At 41.6% G+C, this 20,204-nt stretch overlaps 1 protein-coding gene across 1 annotated transcript; it reads left to right on the forward strand.

Moving 5' to 3' along the window:
- The first annotated feature begins 4,915 nt into the window (after positions 1–4,915).
- Positions 4,916–5,296, forward strand: LOC112183889 (DNA-binding protein HEXBP-like). The gene has a single exon (XM_024322205.1). It carries the CDS (start codon positions 4,916–4,918, stop codon positions 5,294–5,296), a length of 381 nt encoding a protein of 126 aa, XP_024177973.1.
- Positions 5,297–20,204: the final 14,908 nt, after the last annotated feature.

Consider the following 20,204-nt stretch of genomic DNA (forward strand, 5'->3'; position numbering starts at 1 on the left):
CTATGCAAGGTTTATCGAAAATCTGATAGATTATGATACATACAAAAATTGTCAACACAGTAGCAACAGACCATGTGTGAAGGCCAAAGATAACATTTCAAATGTCTTGCCTACACAGACCCAGGATACAACAGCACACCAAATCCACTCAAACCAAATCCTACATAATATGCTCAGAAAATCCTAATCTTCTAATATCCAACCACATGAAGGAGACTCAAAATCAAAATAATTAAAATGGGTTCCCTGCAATTCTAATATTTGAACTTAAATTCACAAACCAGCAAATAACAACGGTAATATAAACTCTAACTCTAAAAGGGTCGGTCAAGAACCCTTTATGATTTCCAAAATTAGAAATTAAATACAATACCCTGTCTGCTTCAATGATCTTCCTTGGAGCCCCAGCCTGATAAGAATTGAACTGGGTTCTTCTCAGTGCCACCAAAAGCTTTGTTCACTCTTCTACTTGAAAGTGCAAGATTTAGGAGTTTGCAGATGATATGGACCACTCCTCTTCAGCTCATTTAAAACTAATAATATAGGACCATAAAGAGTGAATTCTTAAAGCAATCTGATTGGTGTGTTGATCCCAGAGGTGAATTTTTGGAAGGTAGAAGTGAAGACTGAGGAGGGGAAGAGAGAACTGTTGGCGTGAGTCACTCTCCATAATTGTAGGAATTGTAGTATAATTAGGATTGTATAGTTAAGGAGAATATCAAGGTGTAATTAGTTTCCTATTAAGATTGTGTATACTTTGTATATGTACTCCCTCTCTGGAGAAGATTAATACATCAGAAATTCTCAAACTGCCTCTTTGCCTTTGTTCTATTTGACCAGAAACTGGAGTCGCTACTGATGATAGCATTTTATACGGATGGCAGAATCATAAAAAAAAAAAAAGAGGAGGGGGGGGGGTGTGATGCCCCAGAAATTCGTATTTATTTTCCGAGGATTTTCCGGAATCTAAATTGTGATTTTTGGACGTTTCGTGGCTCGTGGATGGAGCGGAAGTGTTTCGGGCGAATAATTATTTGAAAAGTATGGTTTTAGGGGGTTGCCAAAGGTTGACTTTTTATACGTTGGGATTCTCCGAAAACTTCCTTCACGAAAGTTGTAGAGCGCGTCGTTACGAGTTCGTGGACATGCGGAACGCGTAAATCGGAGTTCGTATGAGGAAGTTATGACTATCGGAAGAAGTTTCCGTTTTAGTATATAAAGGGAAAATGAGATTTTTTTTCATTATTTCCTTTTCCGGAAACTTTTTAATTTTCTCTCTCTCTTCTCTCTCGTCCGCTCCCTCAGTATCGAAGAAAACCGCCTGACCCGACCCGAACCCGGCCGACCCGACCCGGCTTTTCCGGCCAACTGCGGCGGTCTCTGGCCGTGAAACTTGGTCAGCAGGGTCGTCTCCTCCGTCTGGTCGTCCCTCTGGTGTTCTCTTACGGCGATTCTCCATCTCGGTGGCAGTTCAAGGCGGTGCAGCCTTGTGTTTTCGGACCCGGCCGGAAAACACAACTCCGGCGACCTCATGACTTCAGGCTTCTAGGGTTGAGTTCAGAACAAGCTCGCTGATCGATCCATGGTGTTTGTTTTGATCGGTTGACGTGGAAATCGGTTCAACTCAGTTGGGATTACTGTTCACGGCTTGTGAGGTAGTTTTCGATCCCTTAAGCTTGTTTTCTGACTTCGAGCTAGTTATGAGAATTCACAAGCATGCTTAGATGAAGAACTTTGATGTTGGGAGTTTTGTGAAATAATGTGTTTTGGCTGGTGGCGGTGCACCACCGTCTGTGGTGGCGTTCCGGCGGTGTTCCGGCCACTTAAGGAACTGTTTTTGGTATTATATATGTTCTACTCGTTGATACGAGCGTTTCGATATATAATATGCAAATTTTGGAGTTCGTATGGAATTGTTATGATTTTTGCAATTTCATACCGATCGATTATTCTATCCGTGAGGATTTGAGCGTCCGATCGACTTGTGGTTTGGTCACATCGATCGTGGACGTATTCCAGAGACTTCGGGAGGTCTCGGATGTGGTTTTGCCTCGATTGGCGCCACTTTGGGGGATTTTAGTTCAAAACAGGGGTTTCGGACTTAAAATTGGTTATGAATCGTTACTGATTTGAGATCATTGGTGAATAGGTGCTTCTAGAAGGTGAATTGGACGAGTTGTTGGTGATAGTGTACTAGTTCGGTTCTGTATAGAAGACGCAGCGGGATTCTGAGGTGAGTAATCTCACGAAGTTCATATCACGAACGGGTTCACCATACTGTTTTGAGAGTTATTTAGTTAACTGCAAACTATAGATGGTATTAGTGGCACTTTTGAGTAGATGATTACGTGTGTATATATGTATATTATGGGATGTATATATATACATACGTATTCATGTATTAGTAGATATATGTTTACGTGAAATATATATGTTTTGGGTGGTTTGTGGATTTATGAAAACAATATGCATGAAATGATGTTTTTTTATTGTTTTGGGGTGTGGCTTTTGGAAAACAAATGATTTGTGGAAATGATTGATTTCGATTTGTTTTGAAAAGCGTTGAGATTTGAGAAAAGTGTTGAGATTTGGGTATGAAAACAATGGGCATGAATTGATGCTTTTTATTGTTTTGTGTTATGGCTTTTTCGGAAAACAATGATTATGGAAATGTTGATTTCGATTGTTTTCAAAAGCGTTGCGATTTGTGTAACATTTTGGGTCAGATGCGACTCCTTTAATGTTTTGCTCCAAGGGACATTGCGGCCCGAGGATCGAAGGTCTGAGACCTTGGGCAGAATACCAGGTGACCACGTCTTTGGCCGGACGAGTGGTTACGTTTTTCAGTTAGAGCTCTAATCTGTCTGCCATATAGGTAATTCATGGGGTAACGGGAATTGGTTATTTACAACTCATGACATTACGTATTTTTAGGGAACAAGGTGTGAGTTGCTTCCTTATTAATGGTTTTTAAGGGGACAAGGTGTGAGTTGTTTTCCTTATTAACGTTTTGATAGAAATCAAGGTGTGAGTTGCTTTCTATGGTACGATAATGGTACATTTGATAGAAAACAAGGTGTGAGTTGTTTTCTATGTTTTACTGATAGAAATCAAGGAGTGAGTTGTTTTCTATGTTTTACTGATAGAAATCAAGGAGTGAGTTGCTTTCTATGTTTTACTGATAGAAATCAAGGTGTGAGTTGCTTTCTATGGTACGCTTATGGTACAACTGATAGAATTCAAGGTGTGCGTTGTTTTCTATGTTTTATTGATAGAATTCAAGTGTGGGTTGTTTTCTATGTTTCGTTTTAAAAGGAAACAAGGTGTGAGTTGCTTTCTTTTATTTCGATTTGAAAGGAAATTAAAGTGTGAGTTATTCTCCTTTATTTCGTGTTTTAAGGAATCAAAGCGTGAGTTGTTTTCCTTATTTTTGGCGTGAGTTGTGTGTGGTTTGAGTTACTCATACGGGCTTGCAAAAGCTTACCGGGGTGTTGTGTGGCAACCCGGTGCACCATTCCAACGGTGTAGGGGTTAATCCTGCAGGTTAGGATAATCGAGGTTGAGGCAGCGAGCTAGCAGCTTTACGGTAGGAAGCCAATTTTGTGACTTTACCGTTATTTGGACTTCCGTTGTAGTGAGCTCTGAGGAGCATTACGTTTATCTTGTTGTTGACAATTTAATTCGTAAGCTTGTGTAATATATAACTCTTTGGAGTGAGTGTATATTAACTTTGAGGGTTCAGGGCATCAATAAGTGTGTAAGTTTAAGGGAAAAAGATTTCAGGTATTTTGTATTGATGACTGGACGTTCACGCATATATAATTATGGGGTTATATATATCGATTTTCGTGTGTGTAAAATCAGGGGCGTGACAGTTTGGTATCAGAGCGTAAGGTGCATATTTGGTGACAATCAATACTCCTCGAGTGATGGCCCGTCTGCAGCGGATCCCCATCTGATGCTCTTCGGTATTGATATAGTCATTGGGTATGCAATGAGTGTTGGATTGCGAGTCATCAGGGTAGTGTTAGCTCAGTGAACCAAGTGTAGGAGCTTAAGGTAGCTTCTAGGAGTTATAATCTTTTGAGGAATGAGGACCTTTAGATTTGACTCAAGATTTACGTAGGGGATAGAATTGTATCTTCTGACGTAGTAAGGTGGTTGATTTAGTCATGTTGTTGACTTATACTTGTAGTTGGAAGTTGTACAAGTATTAATCACAGGTTGTTATGCTTCTTAGGTGATGGATTCACAAGGAGGCCGAGCTAGGGGTCGAGGTAGACCCAGAGGCAGGGGTGGAGCCAGAGGTAGGGGCAGGATTCCTCCTCCTGTTGAGGAGATGTTTGAGAATGATATCGAGGCATCGAATGTTGAGCTGCCTGTTCCACCGGTTGTGGAGGTTGCGAATGTTGTAGATCCCACTCGTTTGTCGAAGTTGGCAAAGGAGATTTCGAGGTTGGGAGGAGTTCCATTCCAGGGAGGTACGGATCACATGTTGGCAGATCAATGGATCGAGAACATGAAGACCTACTTCGAGATGGTCGTCTGCGACGACGTTGAGAAGAGGAAGATTGCGGCGTTTATGCTCCAAGGCGATGCACGGGTATGGTGGAGCGGCACACAGAGGGTGATGGATGTGTCCGCCATGACCTGGGACGGTTTTGTGGAACTGTTCAGGAAGAAGTACTTTCCGCCTTCAGTGAGGGAGCAGATGGAAAGGGAATTCATCTCGTTAGTCCAAGGGACTAAGAGTGTGAGGGATTATGAGGCTGAGTTCTCAAGGTTGTATCGCTTTGTGAGACAGATGGATGCTGAGAGCTTAGCTATGAAGTTTCAGTGGGGACTGAATGCTTCAATCCGGCGCGATGTCGCTGTTCTGGAACTGAAGACTGTGGAGCTCATTTTTGCTAAGGCTATGGCCATTGAGCAGGAGAACTTGATTTTCCAGGAGCAGGAGTCTGCTGAGAGGGACTCTCGAAGGAAGGGAAAGGCAACTGTTGAGAACAGTGAAGGGACAGATGCTCAGGGTGGGTTCTGGAAGAGGCGCAGGACTCATCAGCAGGCGCCAGCTAGGGAAGCGGCTACACCTGCTAGGGTTGCACCTGTTGGGCAGGGAGCACCTCTGAGATGTTACAACTGTAAGGAGATTGGCCATACTGCTAAGGCTTGCACAAAACCGAAGAACTTGGCGTGTTTTACTTGTGGCCAGACAGGGCATTTCTCAAGGGATTGTACCCAGCAGCAGGGCAGGGGACAAGGAAATCAGCGAGGACAGCAGCCTTTGGGGCATGTCTGAGTGGATGCTAATTTTCAGCAAAGTGTAGGGAATGGAGGTGTCTTATCGGCCTTAAGACTTTTCTTGCTAAGGCGAAGTATGATAGTGGAGAACCTAATTCCTTTGTGTGCTGTGACAGGCTTTGCCTGATGTCCATAGTTAGACTTTTGCGTGTGGCTTCCTTTTGTAAAATACTGTTTTAGGTGGTATGTTGCATGATGCATTTTTCATTGTTGTAACAGAGGAGTCTTTTACAACTTTGTTTGTATGTGCGATACCATGTGACAATTGATGGGTAGTTCGGCCGAGGCTGAATCTCATCTTACTATGTTCGGAGATAGTTGGAATGCTTATTGTGATTTTGCAAATAGTTGACTGTGGTAAAAACCTAGAGTTTTATCGATTGATTTGAAATGAAATGTCATTTTAAATTTAGCAATGAGAATGTTGTAATTGATGATATATCGATGCAGATACTGTGAGGACAGGACTATGGAATCTTAGGTGGTTGTGCATAGTGTTGTAGTTGTGCATAATTGTTGTTGCATTAGTACGTGATTGAAACAGGTGAGATGTTTAGATTATCTCCAAGTGGAATGGTAGGATGCATTTGTATTGCGATATTAGGTAGGGTACCTGTATCCATTATTGAGCTAAGTATGTTGTATAGTGAGACAAGAACAGGTTGTTGCGAACTGAGATTTGGACTTGAGCTTGGTCTATGCGTACTTGTGGGTATGGTACGTGTAAATTTCGGGACGAAATTTCTTTAAGGGGGGTAGAATGTGATGCCCCAGAAATTCGTATTTATTTTCCGAGGATTTTCCGGAATCTAAATTGTGATTTTTGGACGTTTCGTGGCTCGTGGATGGAGCGGAAGTGTTTCGGGCGAATAATTATTTGAAAAGTATGGTTTTAGGGGGTTGCCAAAGGTTGACTTTTTATACGTTGGGATTCTCCGAAAACTTCCTTCACGAAAGTTGTAGAGCGCGTCGTTACGAGTTCGTGGACATGCGGAACGCGTAAATCGGAGTTCGTATGAGGAAGTTATGACTATCGGAAGAAGTTTCCGTTTTAGTATATAAAGGGAAAATGAGATTTTTTTCATTATTTCCTTTTCCGGAAACTTTTTAATTTTCTCTCTCTCTTCTCTCTCGTCCGCTCCCTCAGTATCGAAGAAAACCGCCTGACCCGACCCGAACCCGGCCGACCCGACCCGGCTTTTCCGGCCAACTGCGGCGGTCTCTGGCCGTGAAACTTGGTCAGCAGGGTCGTCTCCTCCGTCTGGTCGTCCCTCTGGTGTTCTCTTACGGCGATTCTCCATCTCGGTGGCAGTTCAAGGCGGTGCAGCCTTGTGTTTTCGGACCCGGCCGGAAAACACAACTCCGGCGACCTCATGACTTCAGGCTTCTAGGGTTGAGTTCAGAACAAGCTCGCTGATCGATCCATGGTGTTTGTTTTGATCGGTTGACGTGGAAATCGGTTCAACTCAGTTGGGATTACTGTTCACGGCTTGTGAGGTAGTTTTCGATCCCTTAAGCTTGTTTTCTGACTTCGAGCTAGTTATGAGAATTCACAAGCATGCTTAGATGAAGAACTTTGATGTTGGGAGTTTTGTGAAATAATGTGTTTTGGCTGGTGGCGGTGCACCACCGTCTGTGGTGGCGTTCCGGCGGTGTTCCGGCCACTTAAGGAACTGTTTTTGGTATTATATATGTTCTACTCGTTGATACGAGCGTTTCGATATATAATATGCAAATTTTGGAGTTCGTATGGAATTGTTATGATTTTTGCAATTTCATACCGATCGATTATTCTATCCGTGAGGATTTGAGCGTCCGATCGACTTGTGGTTTGGTCACATCGATCGTGGACGTATTCCAGAGACTTCGGGAGGTCTCGGATGTGGTTTTGCCTCGATTGGCGCCACTTTGGGGGATTTTAGTTCAAAACAGGGGTTTCGGACTTAAAATTGGTTATGAATCGTTACTGATTTGAGATCATTGGTGAATAGGTGCTTCTAGAAGGTGAATTGGACGAGTTGTTGGTGATAGTGTACTAGTTCGGTTCTGTATAGAAGACGCAGCGGGATTCTGAGGTGAGTAATCTCACGAAGTTCATATCACGAACGGGTTCACCATACTGTTTTGAGAGTTATTTAGTTAACTGCAAACTATAGATGGTATTAGTGGCACTTTTGAGTAGATGATTACGTGTGTATATATGTATATTATGGGATGTATATATATACATACGTATTCATGTATTAGTAGATATATGTTTACGTGAAATATATATGTTTTGGGTGGTTTGTGGATTTATGAAAACAATATGCATGAAATGATGTTTTTTTATTGTTTTGGGGTGTGGCTTTTGGAAAACAAATGATTTGTGGAAATGATTGATTTCGATTTGTTTTGAAAAGCGTTGAGATTTGAGAAAAGTGTTGAGATTTGGGTATGAAAACAATGGGCATGAATTGATGCTTTTTATTGTTTTGTGTTATGGCTTTTTCGGAAAACAATGATTATGGAAATGTTGATTTCGATTGTTTTCAAAAGCGTTGCGATTTGTGTAACATTTTGGGTCAGATGCGACTCCTTTAATGTTTTGCTCCAAGGGACATTGCGGCCCGAGGATCGAAGGTCTGAGACCTTGGGCAGAATACCAGGTGACCACGTCTTTGGCCGGACGAGTGGTTACGTTTTTCAGTTAGAGCTCTAATCTGTCTGCCATATAGGTAATTCATGGGGTAACGGGAATTGGTTATTTACAACTCATGACATTACGTATTTTTAGGGAACAATGTGTGAGTTGCTTCCTTATTAATGGTTTTTAAGGGGACAAGGTGTGAGTTGTTTTCCTTATTAACGTTTTGATAGAAATCAAGGTGTGAGTTGCTTTCTATGGTACGATAATGGTACATTTGATAGAAAACAAGGTGTGAGTTGTTTTCTATGTTTTACTGATAGAAATCAAGGAGTGAGTTGTTTTCTATGTTTTACTGATAGAAATCAAGGAGTGAGTTGCTTTCTATGTTTTACTGATAGAAATCAAGGTGTGAGTTGCTTTCTATGGTACGCTTATGGTACAACTGATAGAATTCAAGGTGTGCGTTGTTTTCTATGTTTTATTGATAGAATTCAAGTGTGGGTTGTTTTCTATGTTTCGTTTTAAAAGGAAACAAGGTGTGAGTTGCTTTCTTTTATTTCGATTTGAAAGGAAATTAAAGTGTGAGTTATTCTCCTTTATTTCGTGTTTTAAGGAATCAAAGCGTGAGTTGTTTTCCTTATTTTTGGCGTGAGTTGTGTGTGGTTTGAGTTACTCATACGGGCTTGCAAAAGCTTACCGGGGTGTTGTGTGGCAACCCGGTGCACCATTCCAACGGTGTAGGGGTTAATCCTGCAGGTTAGGATAATCGAGGTTGAGGCAGCGAGCTAGCAGCTTTACGGTAGGAAGCCAATTTTGTGACTTTACCGTTATTTGGACTTCCGTTGTAGTGAGCTCTGAGGAGCATTACGTTTATCTTGTTGTTGACAATTTAATTCGTAAGCTTGTGTAATATATAACTCTTTGGAGTGAGTGTATATTAACTTTGAGGGTTCAGGGCATCAATAAGTGTGTAAGTTTAAGGGAAAAAGATTTCAGGTATTTTGTATTGATGACTGGACGTTCATGCATATATAATTATGGGGTTATATATATCGATTTTCGTGTGTGTAAAATCAGGGGCGTGACAGGGGGGGTGATGTGGGACGAGATTTTAGCCAATTTCAACAAAGAATCCCGAAAAGAAAGAAGCGTCTTCACATTAAGAAGAATAATTTGAATATTGGAAATTGGTATTCAAATAGGCTTTTTAATTATGGAATTAATCATAAATTACTATTTTGGATATATCGGGATTCTCGAACAAAATCTTGGTTGAGATTCCAATTATATATTTGCGTAATATTCTTTAGTATCTAGGATTTTATTTCTGATTTTTATTTAATGAGGTTTAATTAGGTTTTCTAGTTTTAGTTTATAATAAATTATTCTTTTTGTTTTCTAGTTGTATTAGGTTTATGTTATGTACCCTATATATAAAGGCACCTCTTAGATTGTAATTTTCATTCAAGTTATCAATAAAAACCCAAATATTAGAGAAGTTTCTCTATCTTTCTGTGATGCCCTGGAAATTAGTAATTATTTTCCGAGGATTTTCCGGAATCTAATTTTTGGTTGTTGGACGGTTTCGTGGCTCGTGGATAGAGCGGAAGTGTTTCGGATGAATTTTTATTCGGAAAGTGTGACTTTAGGGGGGGTTCAAGGTTGACTTTTGATACGTTGAGATTCTCCGAAAACTTTCTTCACGAAAGTTATAGAGCGCGTCGATACGAGTTCGTGGACATGTGGAACGCGAGAATCGGAGTTCGTATGAGAAAGTTATGAGCGTTTGAAAAATTTGGAAAGTTACTATATTTAGGAGTTTCCCTTTCGGGAAAGTTACTATTCTCATTTGGTAAGTTTCCATTTTCGGAAACTCTCTTTTCTCTCCGTTCTCTCTCCTGATTTTCGACTGACCCGACCCAGACCCGGTGGATCCGACCCGGATTTTCCGACGAGCTCCGGCGACGGTAGACCACCAGACGAGCCCAGATCAGTTCGCCTCCTCCGTGCGCTCCTCCTTGTGGTGTTGGTTTGCACGGCGGTTCACCGGAAGGTAGAGATCGGAGCCGCTACAGTAGAAGAATAGGGACCCGACCGGAAATCCACTTTTCCGGTGACGTCTCGGCCGATCCTTCTGGTTTTGGAATCTCCTCCTCCTTCTGATCATCCTCATGCCAGCCTTGAAGGACGATTTTGCGTGTGGAGTAGAAGATCTAGGTTTGAAAATATGCGGTGCACAACGAATCTGGGGTTTGATCAGATGGCTGCGATTGGCAGATCTTGCAAGCTTGATCTAGGACGATCTAGGCCGAACCAGGCTTAGCTCCAGGTATGAAAGTTGCTCTACTCATCATGATGAACATTTCTGGTTGGCTTGATTGTTGTGGTGTTGAGTTTTGGCCGGTGGTAGTTGTGGTGGTTGCACCGCCGACTGTGGCGGCATTATGGTGGCCTTCCGGCCATGTAATGGTTAGTTTCTGGTATTGTATATCATCCACTCGTTGATACGAGCGTTTTGATATATAATACGCAATTTTTGGAGATCGTATGAATATATTGTGATTTTTACGGTTTCGGACCCTTTGATGCTTCGATCCGTGAGGATCCGAGCGTCCGATCGACTTGTGGTTTGGACATATCGATCGTAGAAGTGTTCCGGAGACATGGGGTGGTCTCGGATGTGGTTTCGCCTCGATTGGCGTTACTTTGGGGATTTAGTTCAAAACAGGGGTTTCGGACTTAAATCGTTTGTGAATCGTTACTGATTTGAGGTCATTGGTGATTAGGTGCTTCTAAAGGTGAATTGGAAGAGTGGTTGGTGATAGTTTTGGTTTGGTTCTGTATAGAAGACGCAGCGGGAGTTTCAAGGTGAGTAATCTCACGAAGTTCATTCACGAACGGGAATACCTTATTGTTTTGAGAGTTATTAGTTAACTGCAAACTATAGTTGGTATTAGTAGGCATTCCTGAGCGGATGACTACATATAGATATATATTTGCATGAAATATATATGTTTTGGGTGGTTTGTGGATTTATGAAAACAATATGCATGAAATGATGCTTTTTATTGTTTTGGGGTGTGGCTTTTGGAAAACAAATGATTTGTGGAAATGATTGATTTCGATTTGTTTTGAAAAGCGTTGAGATTTGAGAAAAGCGTTGAGATTTGGATATGAAAACAATAGGCATGAATTGATGCTCCTTATTGTTTTGTGTTATGGCTTTTCGGAAAACAATAATTATGGAAATGTTGATTTCGATTGTTTTCAAAAGCGTTGCGATTTGTGTAACATTTTAGGTCCAATGCTACTCCTTTAATGTTTTGCTCCAAGGGACAGTGCGGCCCGAGGATGGAAGGTTTAAGACCTTGGGCAGAATATCAGGTGACCACGTCTTTGGCCGGACGAGTGGTTACGTTTTCAGTTAGAGCTCTAATCTGTCTGCCATATAGGTAATTCATGGGGTAACGGGAATTGGTTATTATTAACTCATGACATTACGTATTTTTAGGGAACAAGGTGTGAGTTGCTTCCTTATTAATGGTTTTTAAGAGGACAAGGAGTGAGTTGTTTTCCTTATTAACGTTTTGATAGAAATCAAGGTGTGAGTTGCTTTCTATGGTACGATTATGGTACATTTAATAGGAAATAAGGTGTGAGTTGTTTTCTATGTTTTACTGATAGAAATCAAGGTGTGAGTTGCTTTCTATGGTACGCTTATGGTACAACTGATAGAATTCAAGGTGTAAGTTGTTTTCTATGTTTTATTGATAGAATTCAAGTGTGGGTTGTTTTCTATGTTTCGTTTTAAAAGGAAACAAGGTGTGAGTTGCTTTCTTCTATTTCGATTTGAAAAGAAATTAAAGTGTGAGTTGTTCTCCTTATTTCGTGTTTTAAGGAATCAAAGCGTGAGTTGTTTTCCTCGTTTGGCGTGAGTTGTGCATGTGTGTTTTGAGTTACTCATACGGGCTTGCAAAAGCTTACCGGGTTTGTTGTGTGACAACCCGGTACACTATTCAAACGGTGTAGGGGTTAATCCTACAGGTTAGGATATTCGAGGTTGAGTCAGCGAGCTAGCAGCTTTACGGTAGGAAACCACCTTTGTGACTTTACCTTTGCTAAGGACTTCTGTTGTATAGTTACTCTGTGCAGCCTTTACGTTTTATTTTGTTATTGACAATTTAATTCGTATGTTTTCTAATATATAACTCTATGGACGAGTGTATATTAACTTTGAGGGTTCATGGCATCAATATCTGTGTAGGTTAAAGGGAAAAAGATTTCAGGTATTTTGTATTGATGACCGGACGTTCACGCATATATAATTATGGGGTTATATATATCGATTTTCGTGTGTGTAAAAATCAGGGGCGTGACACTTTCTTACGGCTATGCCCGTAACTGCTAGTGGATTCTAGCTCATCTCATATGGCTTTCAACGCTTGACGAAGCCTCTTACTATCGTGTTCACGCTTCCCGCATCAGGGGGGAAGTAAATTCAATAATCAGCTTGACTCAAGCCAACACTGTTACTAAGCTGATGATGAACAGTGACGGGTCGTGATCTGCTCTAATATATATAGAGTATCACCTATAGGCTCAAAGATGATATGAAGTTTTGTTAATCGAGTCAACGTATACTTTCTCACATAATATGATAGAGTGATTCAATACGCATATGTCATGTCTGACTGTCCCAGATTAAAAGCATCTATAAAGTAAAGTTCTGCAGCATTTCTAAAACATGGAAAGACCACATTGATCAATCCAATATGATAGCTAAATATACCTGTTAGGCAACAATCGGTGATTGAGAAGTGACCAAGCCAGCTATGCAAGACTTGATACGATTATAAATCCAATAAAACGTAGATCACAAAAGTATCGAAGTTTATCAAAAAAATAATAGGATGGGGTAATCATTCATTGACAAAGAATAATCAAACAAGACAATCTTTTAATAAATTAACACTGCATCTACAAAAAATAATGATCTCCATTCTCCACAATGATGTCTCAAAACTGGATCGTGCAAATAATAAGGTGCACACACTTGGTCTGCAACCCTATATAGTAGGCAGTGTTCTAAAAAACGGCACTGAGGCGCTGGGCGGTAAGAGACCGAGGCGAGTAAGGGGTAATCGGCGGCCTTAGGCGGAGAGAATTTAGGCTGCCTGGGCGCCCGTCTGGGCGGTTCGGGCGTCTAGGCGGTTTTCCCTAAACACCGAAAGCATTCGATCCCCGCAGCTTTCGCTCTCCTTCACTCCTCCACCGCAGCTCCCCCGATCCTCTGAAGCTCCATTGCGGCCTTCCTCAGACTTCCTTTACTCTCCCCACCGCGCCTCTGCTCCACGTTTCCACTGCAGCTTCCCCACAAGCCACCCCCAGCTTCCCCCAAAATGAAGATCTGGAAATCTAAGAACTATGAGAGACTGTGGAGGGTGGTGGCTATTGGTTTTGTGCAAGAGAGGAAGAAAATATCATAATGAACACTGCTATTTGTTGAGAGAGAGAGAGAGAGACATGGCTGCTGTTTGTCGAGAGAGAGAGACGATGGAAGGGCAAGTGGCTACATACGTTTAACTCTCTGAGCATAATTGAATATGTTAGGCGTGTAGTTCCAAAAATATATATATATATATATATAATTATATATATATATGTTAGGCGTGTCATACACTCATACCCAAGGCTTCCATGTTTCCTATATTAATTATATAAATATAAAATATTCAATGAGTTGTTGGAGCTTGGAGATAGAGAGGGAGAAGGGAGGAGAGCGAGAGGAAGTGAGGAACATAGATAACTTTATTTTTTTTTGTCTTCCACTCTTCCCAATGTTGCCCTTTTAGTTCATTGGTTATAAAAAAATATAAAAAAATCCTATATAACTATATTTTAATTTTTATAAGTTATAATAAGTCTTCATATATTCATTTAAAGGGCTATATATACTCTTATATACATTTTATATGATATAAAAATAAATAAAAATTAAAAAATACAAAACCGCCTAGGCGCCGCCTAGCCGCCTGGGCGCTCCTCCCCAACCCACCGCCCGACTAGCGCCTAGCGATTTTTCGAACCTTGATAGTAGGGTTTCAAATTGAAAGAGATCGACTGAGCTTGACCCCAATATGAAAGGATCAAATAGGGTCCTCTCTTTAATGGGAAAATTAGGCGACTGAATTAAGACATAGAGCACTAAGGTAGGTAGAGTTGTAGAGAGAAGATAGAGCTAAAAGCCTAAAATAGAGAGAGAGAGAGAGAGAGAGAGAGAGAGAGAGAGAGAGAATGGGGTGAATAGTGAAGTATTGATAGAGATAAGGCTTTTTTACTCTTCAAAATATGCTAGGATAGAGAGGAGAGAGAGATGAGGTCTTTTATCTAATAGTATTAGTCCCCATTTTTAGTCAAAAAAAAAAAAAATGTTGAAAGGACAAGAATAGAGGGAGTTTTGAAAATCAAATTTGAATAAGTCGGGTGAACCTCTTACCGCCTTGCTCCACCATAGGTGACAGCTCGCCAGAATGTCACTGAAAAGTTTATCGAAAAAGTTACCTGAAAGTTCAGTCATCGATCAAGTTGATCAATAAAAATAGATTATTTAAACAAATGCAGATTGCCAATGTATATGTTGTCTAAGAGTAACTCTAACAGATTTCCTATATTTTGATTTTACTCTATTTTAGGGAAAAATGAGTCTCTTTTGCTCCAACAAATTCCCTATAATTATCTCCATTTTAGGGATAGTGAGGAAAGAGAAAACCAAATTCCCTAAATTTACAGCAATCTCTAAAATTTTAAGGAATGATTATGATAGAATGCTGTAAAATAGAGAACATATTGGAGTTCGAGAAGAAAAAAAAGTTAAAGCTTTGACTTTTGCTTTCCTATAATACAAAAATTATAAGGAAGTTGTTAGAGTTGCTCTGAAAAAGAAGAAAAGTGTGCAGCTAGCTAGCGTACAAGGCAATAGAAAAGGGTAAAAGAAACATCACTTTAGTATGGAGGCATCTAAATGTATACATAGTTGAGTTTCAAAGGAATATGAAAATTGAGTAACCTTTATTATAATAAATAAGGGCCAGAGTGGAAATTTAGATATATACCTATGTTAGATAACAGACTGCTAGCTAGTATTTTATTTTATTTTTTTATTTTTTTTTATGAGAGAAAAGTGAAATTAGTTAAGACGGCTAGAACTAGAGTAAACTCCCTTTTTTGGTCGATTCTCAGAGACTTTTTTTTTTTACAATTGAAATTTTTCTCCTCCTGTCACCTCTAGCTAGCCATCCCAAAGAGCGGGACTCCCAGAAAGGGGCCGTAAGGCTAAGACTGATTCTTCCCTCTCTTATGATATTAGATAGAACGTATTTGAAATGAATATGCAAATACATTTAAAACAAATTTGAAATAACTATGTGCATGTTCAAGGAAAACCTAATTTGTGTTTAGCCCAAACTCTAAGTTACTTGACCTAGTGGTAATAGGATTTAATTAGAAGGATCTAGAATCCTAATCAATGTAGAATTACTTTCCTTATATGATTGAGATTCTATGCATTGTAATCCTCTATATAAAGAGGCCCCTATTATCAATGAGAATATACAGCAAATTTCTCTCGATTTCAGTTTCTCTAAAACACGTTATCAGCACGAAGCCCTAACCCTGAAATCCTAAATTCGTAGCCTACAAATCCCAGAAACCACCGCCGCCCACCTTGAAGATCCCAACTTCAGAGTCCAGAACCGGCGGCCCCACCCCAAGAACCGGCCGGAAAACCACCGAACCGGCCACCGGAAGTATCGAAAGTCCCTCTGCCCGGTTCGATGCTTTCCTCCCAGCCAACTGCTACCAAACTTCACCAGCAGCTGTAGCCGGACCCCAGATCACCGGAGACGAAAATTCATCACCGGAACCGGCCTAAATTCGACTGAACCGGCCACCTGAGCTCACCAAATCTGAACCGGCAGAAAGAAAAAAAAAAAAAAAAGAAAAAAAAAAGAGGGGAAGAACCTGTGCAGCCCAAGCCGGCCAGCAGGCCCAGCGAAGCCCGCGTGAAAGCCAAGCCGCTAGCCACCAAGCCGCAAGCCGCTAGCCACCAAGCCGCAAGCCGCCAAGATATCTGCCACGTCAGCATCCAGCAAGCGCCCAGTCAGCCCTGCCGCGTCAGCAACTGATTTACCACGTCAGCACCCCGGTCAACGGCAGGTCAACACTTTACGGCGACTTTCCGGTGACTTTTCCGGTCAGCTACAGTAACTTTTCCGGCAACGTTTTTCCGGCAATCTTTTAAGGTAAACTTTTCTAAAAGTTCACGTTTTTGAAGTTTTTTTTTCATTTTTTTCTTCTTTTCTCGGGGACTTGCAACCTCCCTTCTCCTACCCCCCTTTCTTCTTCATAGGGGAGACCAAAAGCCGAACTGTGGGGGTTCGTGCTCACTCCAAGCTTGGAGCTTGTAGAGTCCTCCAAACTTAGAGTTTGTTGAGAAGAAAACGATCGACCACATACATCGTTGTTTCGAACTAATCCAAAACCCTTCTTGAAATCGGATTTTCTTGGAAGCGACTACGCTCAGAAAATTCATAATTTCTTGGAAGCGACTACGCTCAGAAATTTAATAGTTTTTCGTGGTAGCCTTTTCCGCTCCGAAACTAACCCTAATCTTGTGTTGTTTTTCAGGATGAGTTACCTGAACAAGTTGAACTTTGTTCCACTCGAGACAACTGGCGCAGGATACCATAGGTGGGTCCGAGATGTGCGCCAACATCTTAAGGCTGATGGAATTCTGGAAACCATCCAAGAGCCTAGTCAGAATGTGCTCTCCATTGAGCAAGCTACTGCTTTTGAAGCAAAACAAGCTAAAGCCATAATTCTCATGACAAGGCACATGAATGACGCGCTCCAAAATGAATACCTCAATGAGGAAGACCCAAGAAAGCTATGGGTAGAACTTGAGCAGCGATTTGGCAACGTTCGTGACTCCCTGCTTCCTGATTTAGAAGTGCGATGGCATAGCCTCCGCTTTTGTGATTTCAAGTCTGTGCTTGATTATAACTCGGAAGCTCTTCGTATCAAGTCTCTGATGGAGTATTGTGGCCAAGCCATAAATGATACGATGTTGATCGAGAAGACTCTCTCTACCTTCCCCGTCTCTACACTGATGATTTCAAAGAATTATCGGATTGATGTAAATGCAGGACGTATCACAAGGTTTCATGAGCTCATTGGCGCCATGAACGTAGCTGAAAAGCACGATAATATCCTTGTGAAGAACTATAATGCTAGATCCGTGGGAACTAAGCCTATTCCGGAGTCTAACTATAGTCGCGCCCCTAATGGAGGACGCAAGGAGCGAAACCCTAAGGATAGGGACAATTCTGGACATTCTGGTCCATATGTTCGCCCTAAAGAGGAAGGAAATCGCCAAGAAAGGCGTGCACGGAACCGTGGAGGTCAACGTGTGAAGAGAGAGAGAGGCGGAGCCTCCGACCATGGTGGTAACTCCACCAAGAGGATAGGTCGTCCAAATCGCGCCCCAATGGCGCCTCGATCAAGGGAGCCTGACCATAATGATGTTTGTTTTCGATGTGGATCAACTGAACATTGGGCCAAAACATGTACCGCACCCCAGAATGTTGCAAACGCATACAAGACGTATCGTGAAGCAAGGGAAGCAAATTACATGGCACAAGATGATCAAGATGGTGATCTAGATCTAAGGGTGGAAGACTACAAGGATCAAGACCCAGAAATTGGCGATTTTGATTAAGTCTTTTTATTTTCCAAGAGATGTAGGCGATTGCCATATTACTTTTTATTGGATTAGATTTTCTTTGATCATAGAAACAATGATGTATTCCGTTGGCTTATGAATAAAATTTCGAGTTCTTTTCATTATGACTCAATTTTGATTCTGAGCATATGACTTTGTGACTACGATGGCTGGGCCATCAGTATTAATTCAAGGACATGGAATAGCCCAAGTTCCACTTGCCAAATGGCACCTTGATTACAGTTGTCATAGAAACTCTCTACGCTCTTAGGGCAAATAGTACCCTATGAATAGCCAACGAATTCCATGCGAAAATGCATATAGAGAACGGAAATGAGTTCCTTTGCATTACCTCTAATGATTGCGAACAAAGACGCATCTTAGAGAAGTTTATGTGTCTTTCTAGTGGACTTTATGTCACTATTTGAGCTATTAAATCCAATAAAGTTATGAGAGAAGATCTCTTAGATTTATACACATATTGGCTTTGTCACGACAGGATAGATCATCCTAGTCATGATATGATGATCCGTCTACAAAAGACTTCACAAGGACATCATTTCTTTCGAGCGAAATGAAGCATGAATCAAAAGTTGATTCTTAGACTAAGTATGACCGACGCTGCTGCCTAGGGCACCGCCTCCGTCCACCACCAGCCTAGGGCTGGCGTAGTCCCTATCCATGACTCCATGGATGGCGTCCATCATGGTGATGGCGCCCTAGGTGATGTTGCAATCACCAACTTGCTTCACATAGCGTTTCGAACGCTCAGGCCTAATACTCAATGGTTGCTTCTAAGGCCTCTCGCTCGTTTTACTAAGCCTTTTCCTTAGGGAAATTAGGACTGAGACCGTCCTATGCAAAGGATATGCCATTACTCATTCTGTTCTTACAAAGAATCCGTAGGGATTTTGTGGATTGATTCAACCAACTTGCGGACGTTTAAATATCTCATGATGTTGGTTGACACGCAAACACACTGGTCACGTGTTGTGCCATTGTCCACTTGTAATGCTGCTTATGCTACACTCCTAGCACATATCATGTGACAACGGGCTCACTCCCCGAATAATCTTATTCAGTCAATTAGATTTGACTATGCTAGAGAGTTTACATCGAAGACTTTCGATGGTTATTGCATTGGGACTAATGTTGGACATTATATTCCCATGAACACACCCAAATGGTCTCACGGAAACGACTACGATGGTAGTCTGAACATTGGTTATGCGCACCAATCTTCCTATATCCGCTTGGGGTGATGCAATATTGCATGCAGCCATGCTAATTCGTCTACGACCCACCGCCACTCAATATACCTCTGCGTTACAGCTAGTGACTGGGTACAAGTATCGTACTTACGCATATTTGAGTGTGCCATTTATGTGCCAATTACGCCGCCACTGCGCTCTATGATGGGTCCTTATAGACGCATGGGCAACTACGTTGGATTTGAGACTCCAACAATCGTCCGCCACTTAATGCCCTTGCAAGGTGATCTCCTTACCGCTAGATTTGCGGGTTGTCACTTTGATGAGACAGTCTTCCCGTCGTTAGGGGGAGATAAGAACACGGATGTTCAGCAGGAACGACAGGGATTGTCGTGGCCTGTCCCCACTATGTCTCATCTCGATCCCTGTCAAAGTGACGAGATCACACAAATATGCTGCAAACATTCCTGCAAGGAAGGACGTCCCTATGAGAGGACGTAGCGCCACCCTACATGGAGGTAGGCATGGCGCCAACGCCAAAGAGAGTGGCACTCTGGCGTTATAGGCCATGGCCCCAGCTAGGATGCGTGGGAGGCCCGTGAGTTCGAAGGATACTTTGGCACATTCCAATCCTTTGATCATCAAGACTCAAAATCCATCTCATGAGAATCTTCTGGATTAGGGTTATCGTTGGGGGACGCCTCAACGTCAGAACCTATTCCTGAGAATATAGAGCTCTATGAAAATTACACTAGTGTACATGAGACGTGGGATAGAAACTCCATCAGAATTGATGATGTAGTTGCGTATTTTGTTGCGCATGAGTTTTTGAGTTGGATGATATCGAACCATGCTCCGTTGATGAATGAATGCCAACGTAGAGAGTTTTTGGCCTAAATGGAAAGATGCGATCCAGGTTAAGATGGATTCTCTAACGAAGAGGAAGGTTTTCGAGCTAGAGATGCCAACACCTCCTAACATAAAACCTGTTGACTAATGGGTCTTCGTTAGAAAGCGTGATGAGAAAAAGATATGGCAATCTCGCCTTATGGCGCAAGGCTTCTCACAAAATGCCCTGGAATCGACTACGATGAGACATATTCTCTCGTAATGGATGTCATTGTACTCCACTACCCTGTCAGTTTGTAGTTTCCGAATAACTGAACATGCAGCTTACAAATATGGTCACTACGTATCTCTATAGGGATCTAGATATGGAATATACATGAAGGTTCATGGCGAACTTCATTTACCCAAGTCAAGTGGCTCTAGACCATGGAGCGCGTTT

The sequence above is a fragment of the Rosa chinensis genome, chromosome 2 (genome assembly GCF_002994745.2).
Source record: "Rosa chinensis cultivar Old Blush chromosome 2, RchiOBHm-V2, whole genome shotgun sequence".
In the NCBI taxonomy this organism is placed as follows: Eukaryota; Viridiplantae; Streptophyta; class Magnoliopsida; order Rosales; family Rosaceae; genus Rosa; species Rosa chinensis.

What these genes read in the sequence shown, in the direction of transcription:
- LOC112183889 (XM_024322205.1), top strand. Translation starts at nt 4,916, where the DNA reads ATGGCCATTGAGCAGGAGAACTTGATTTTCCAGGAGCAGGAGTCTGCT.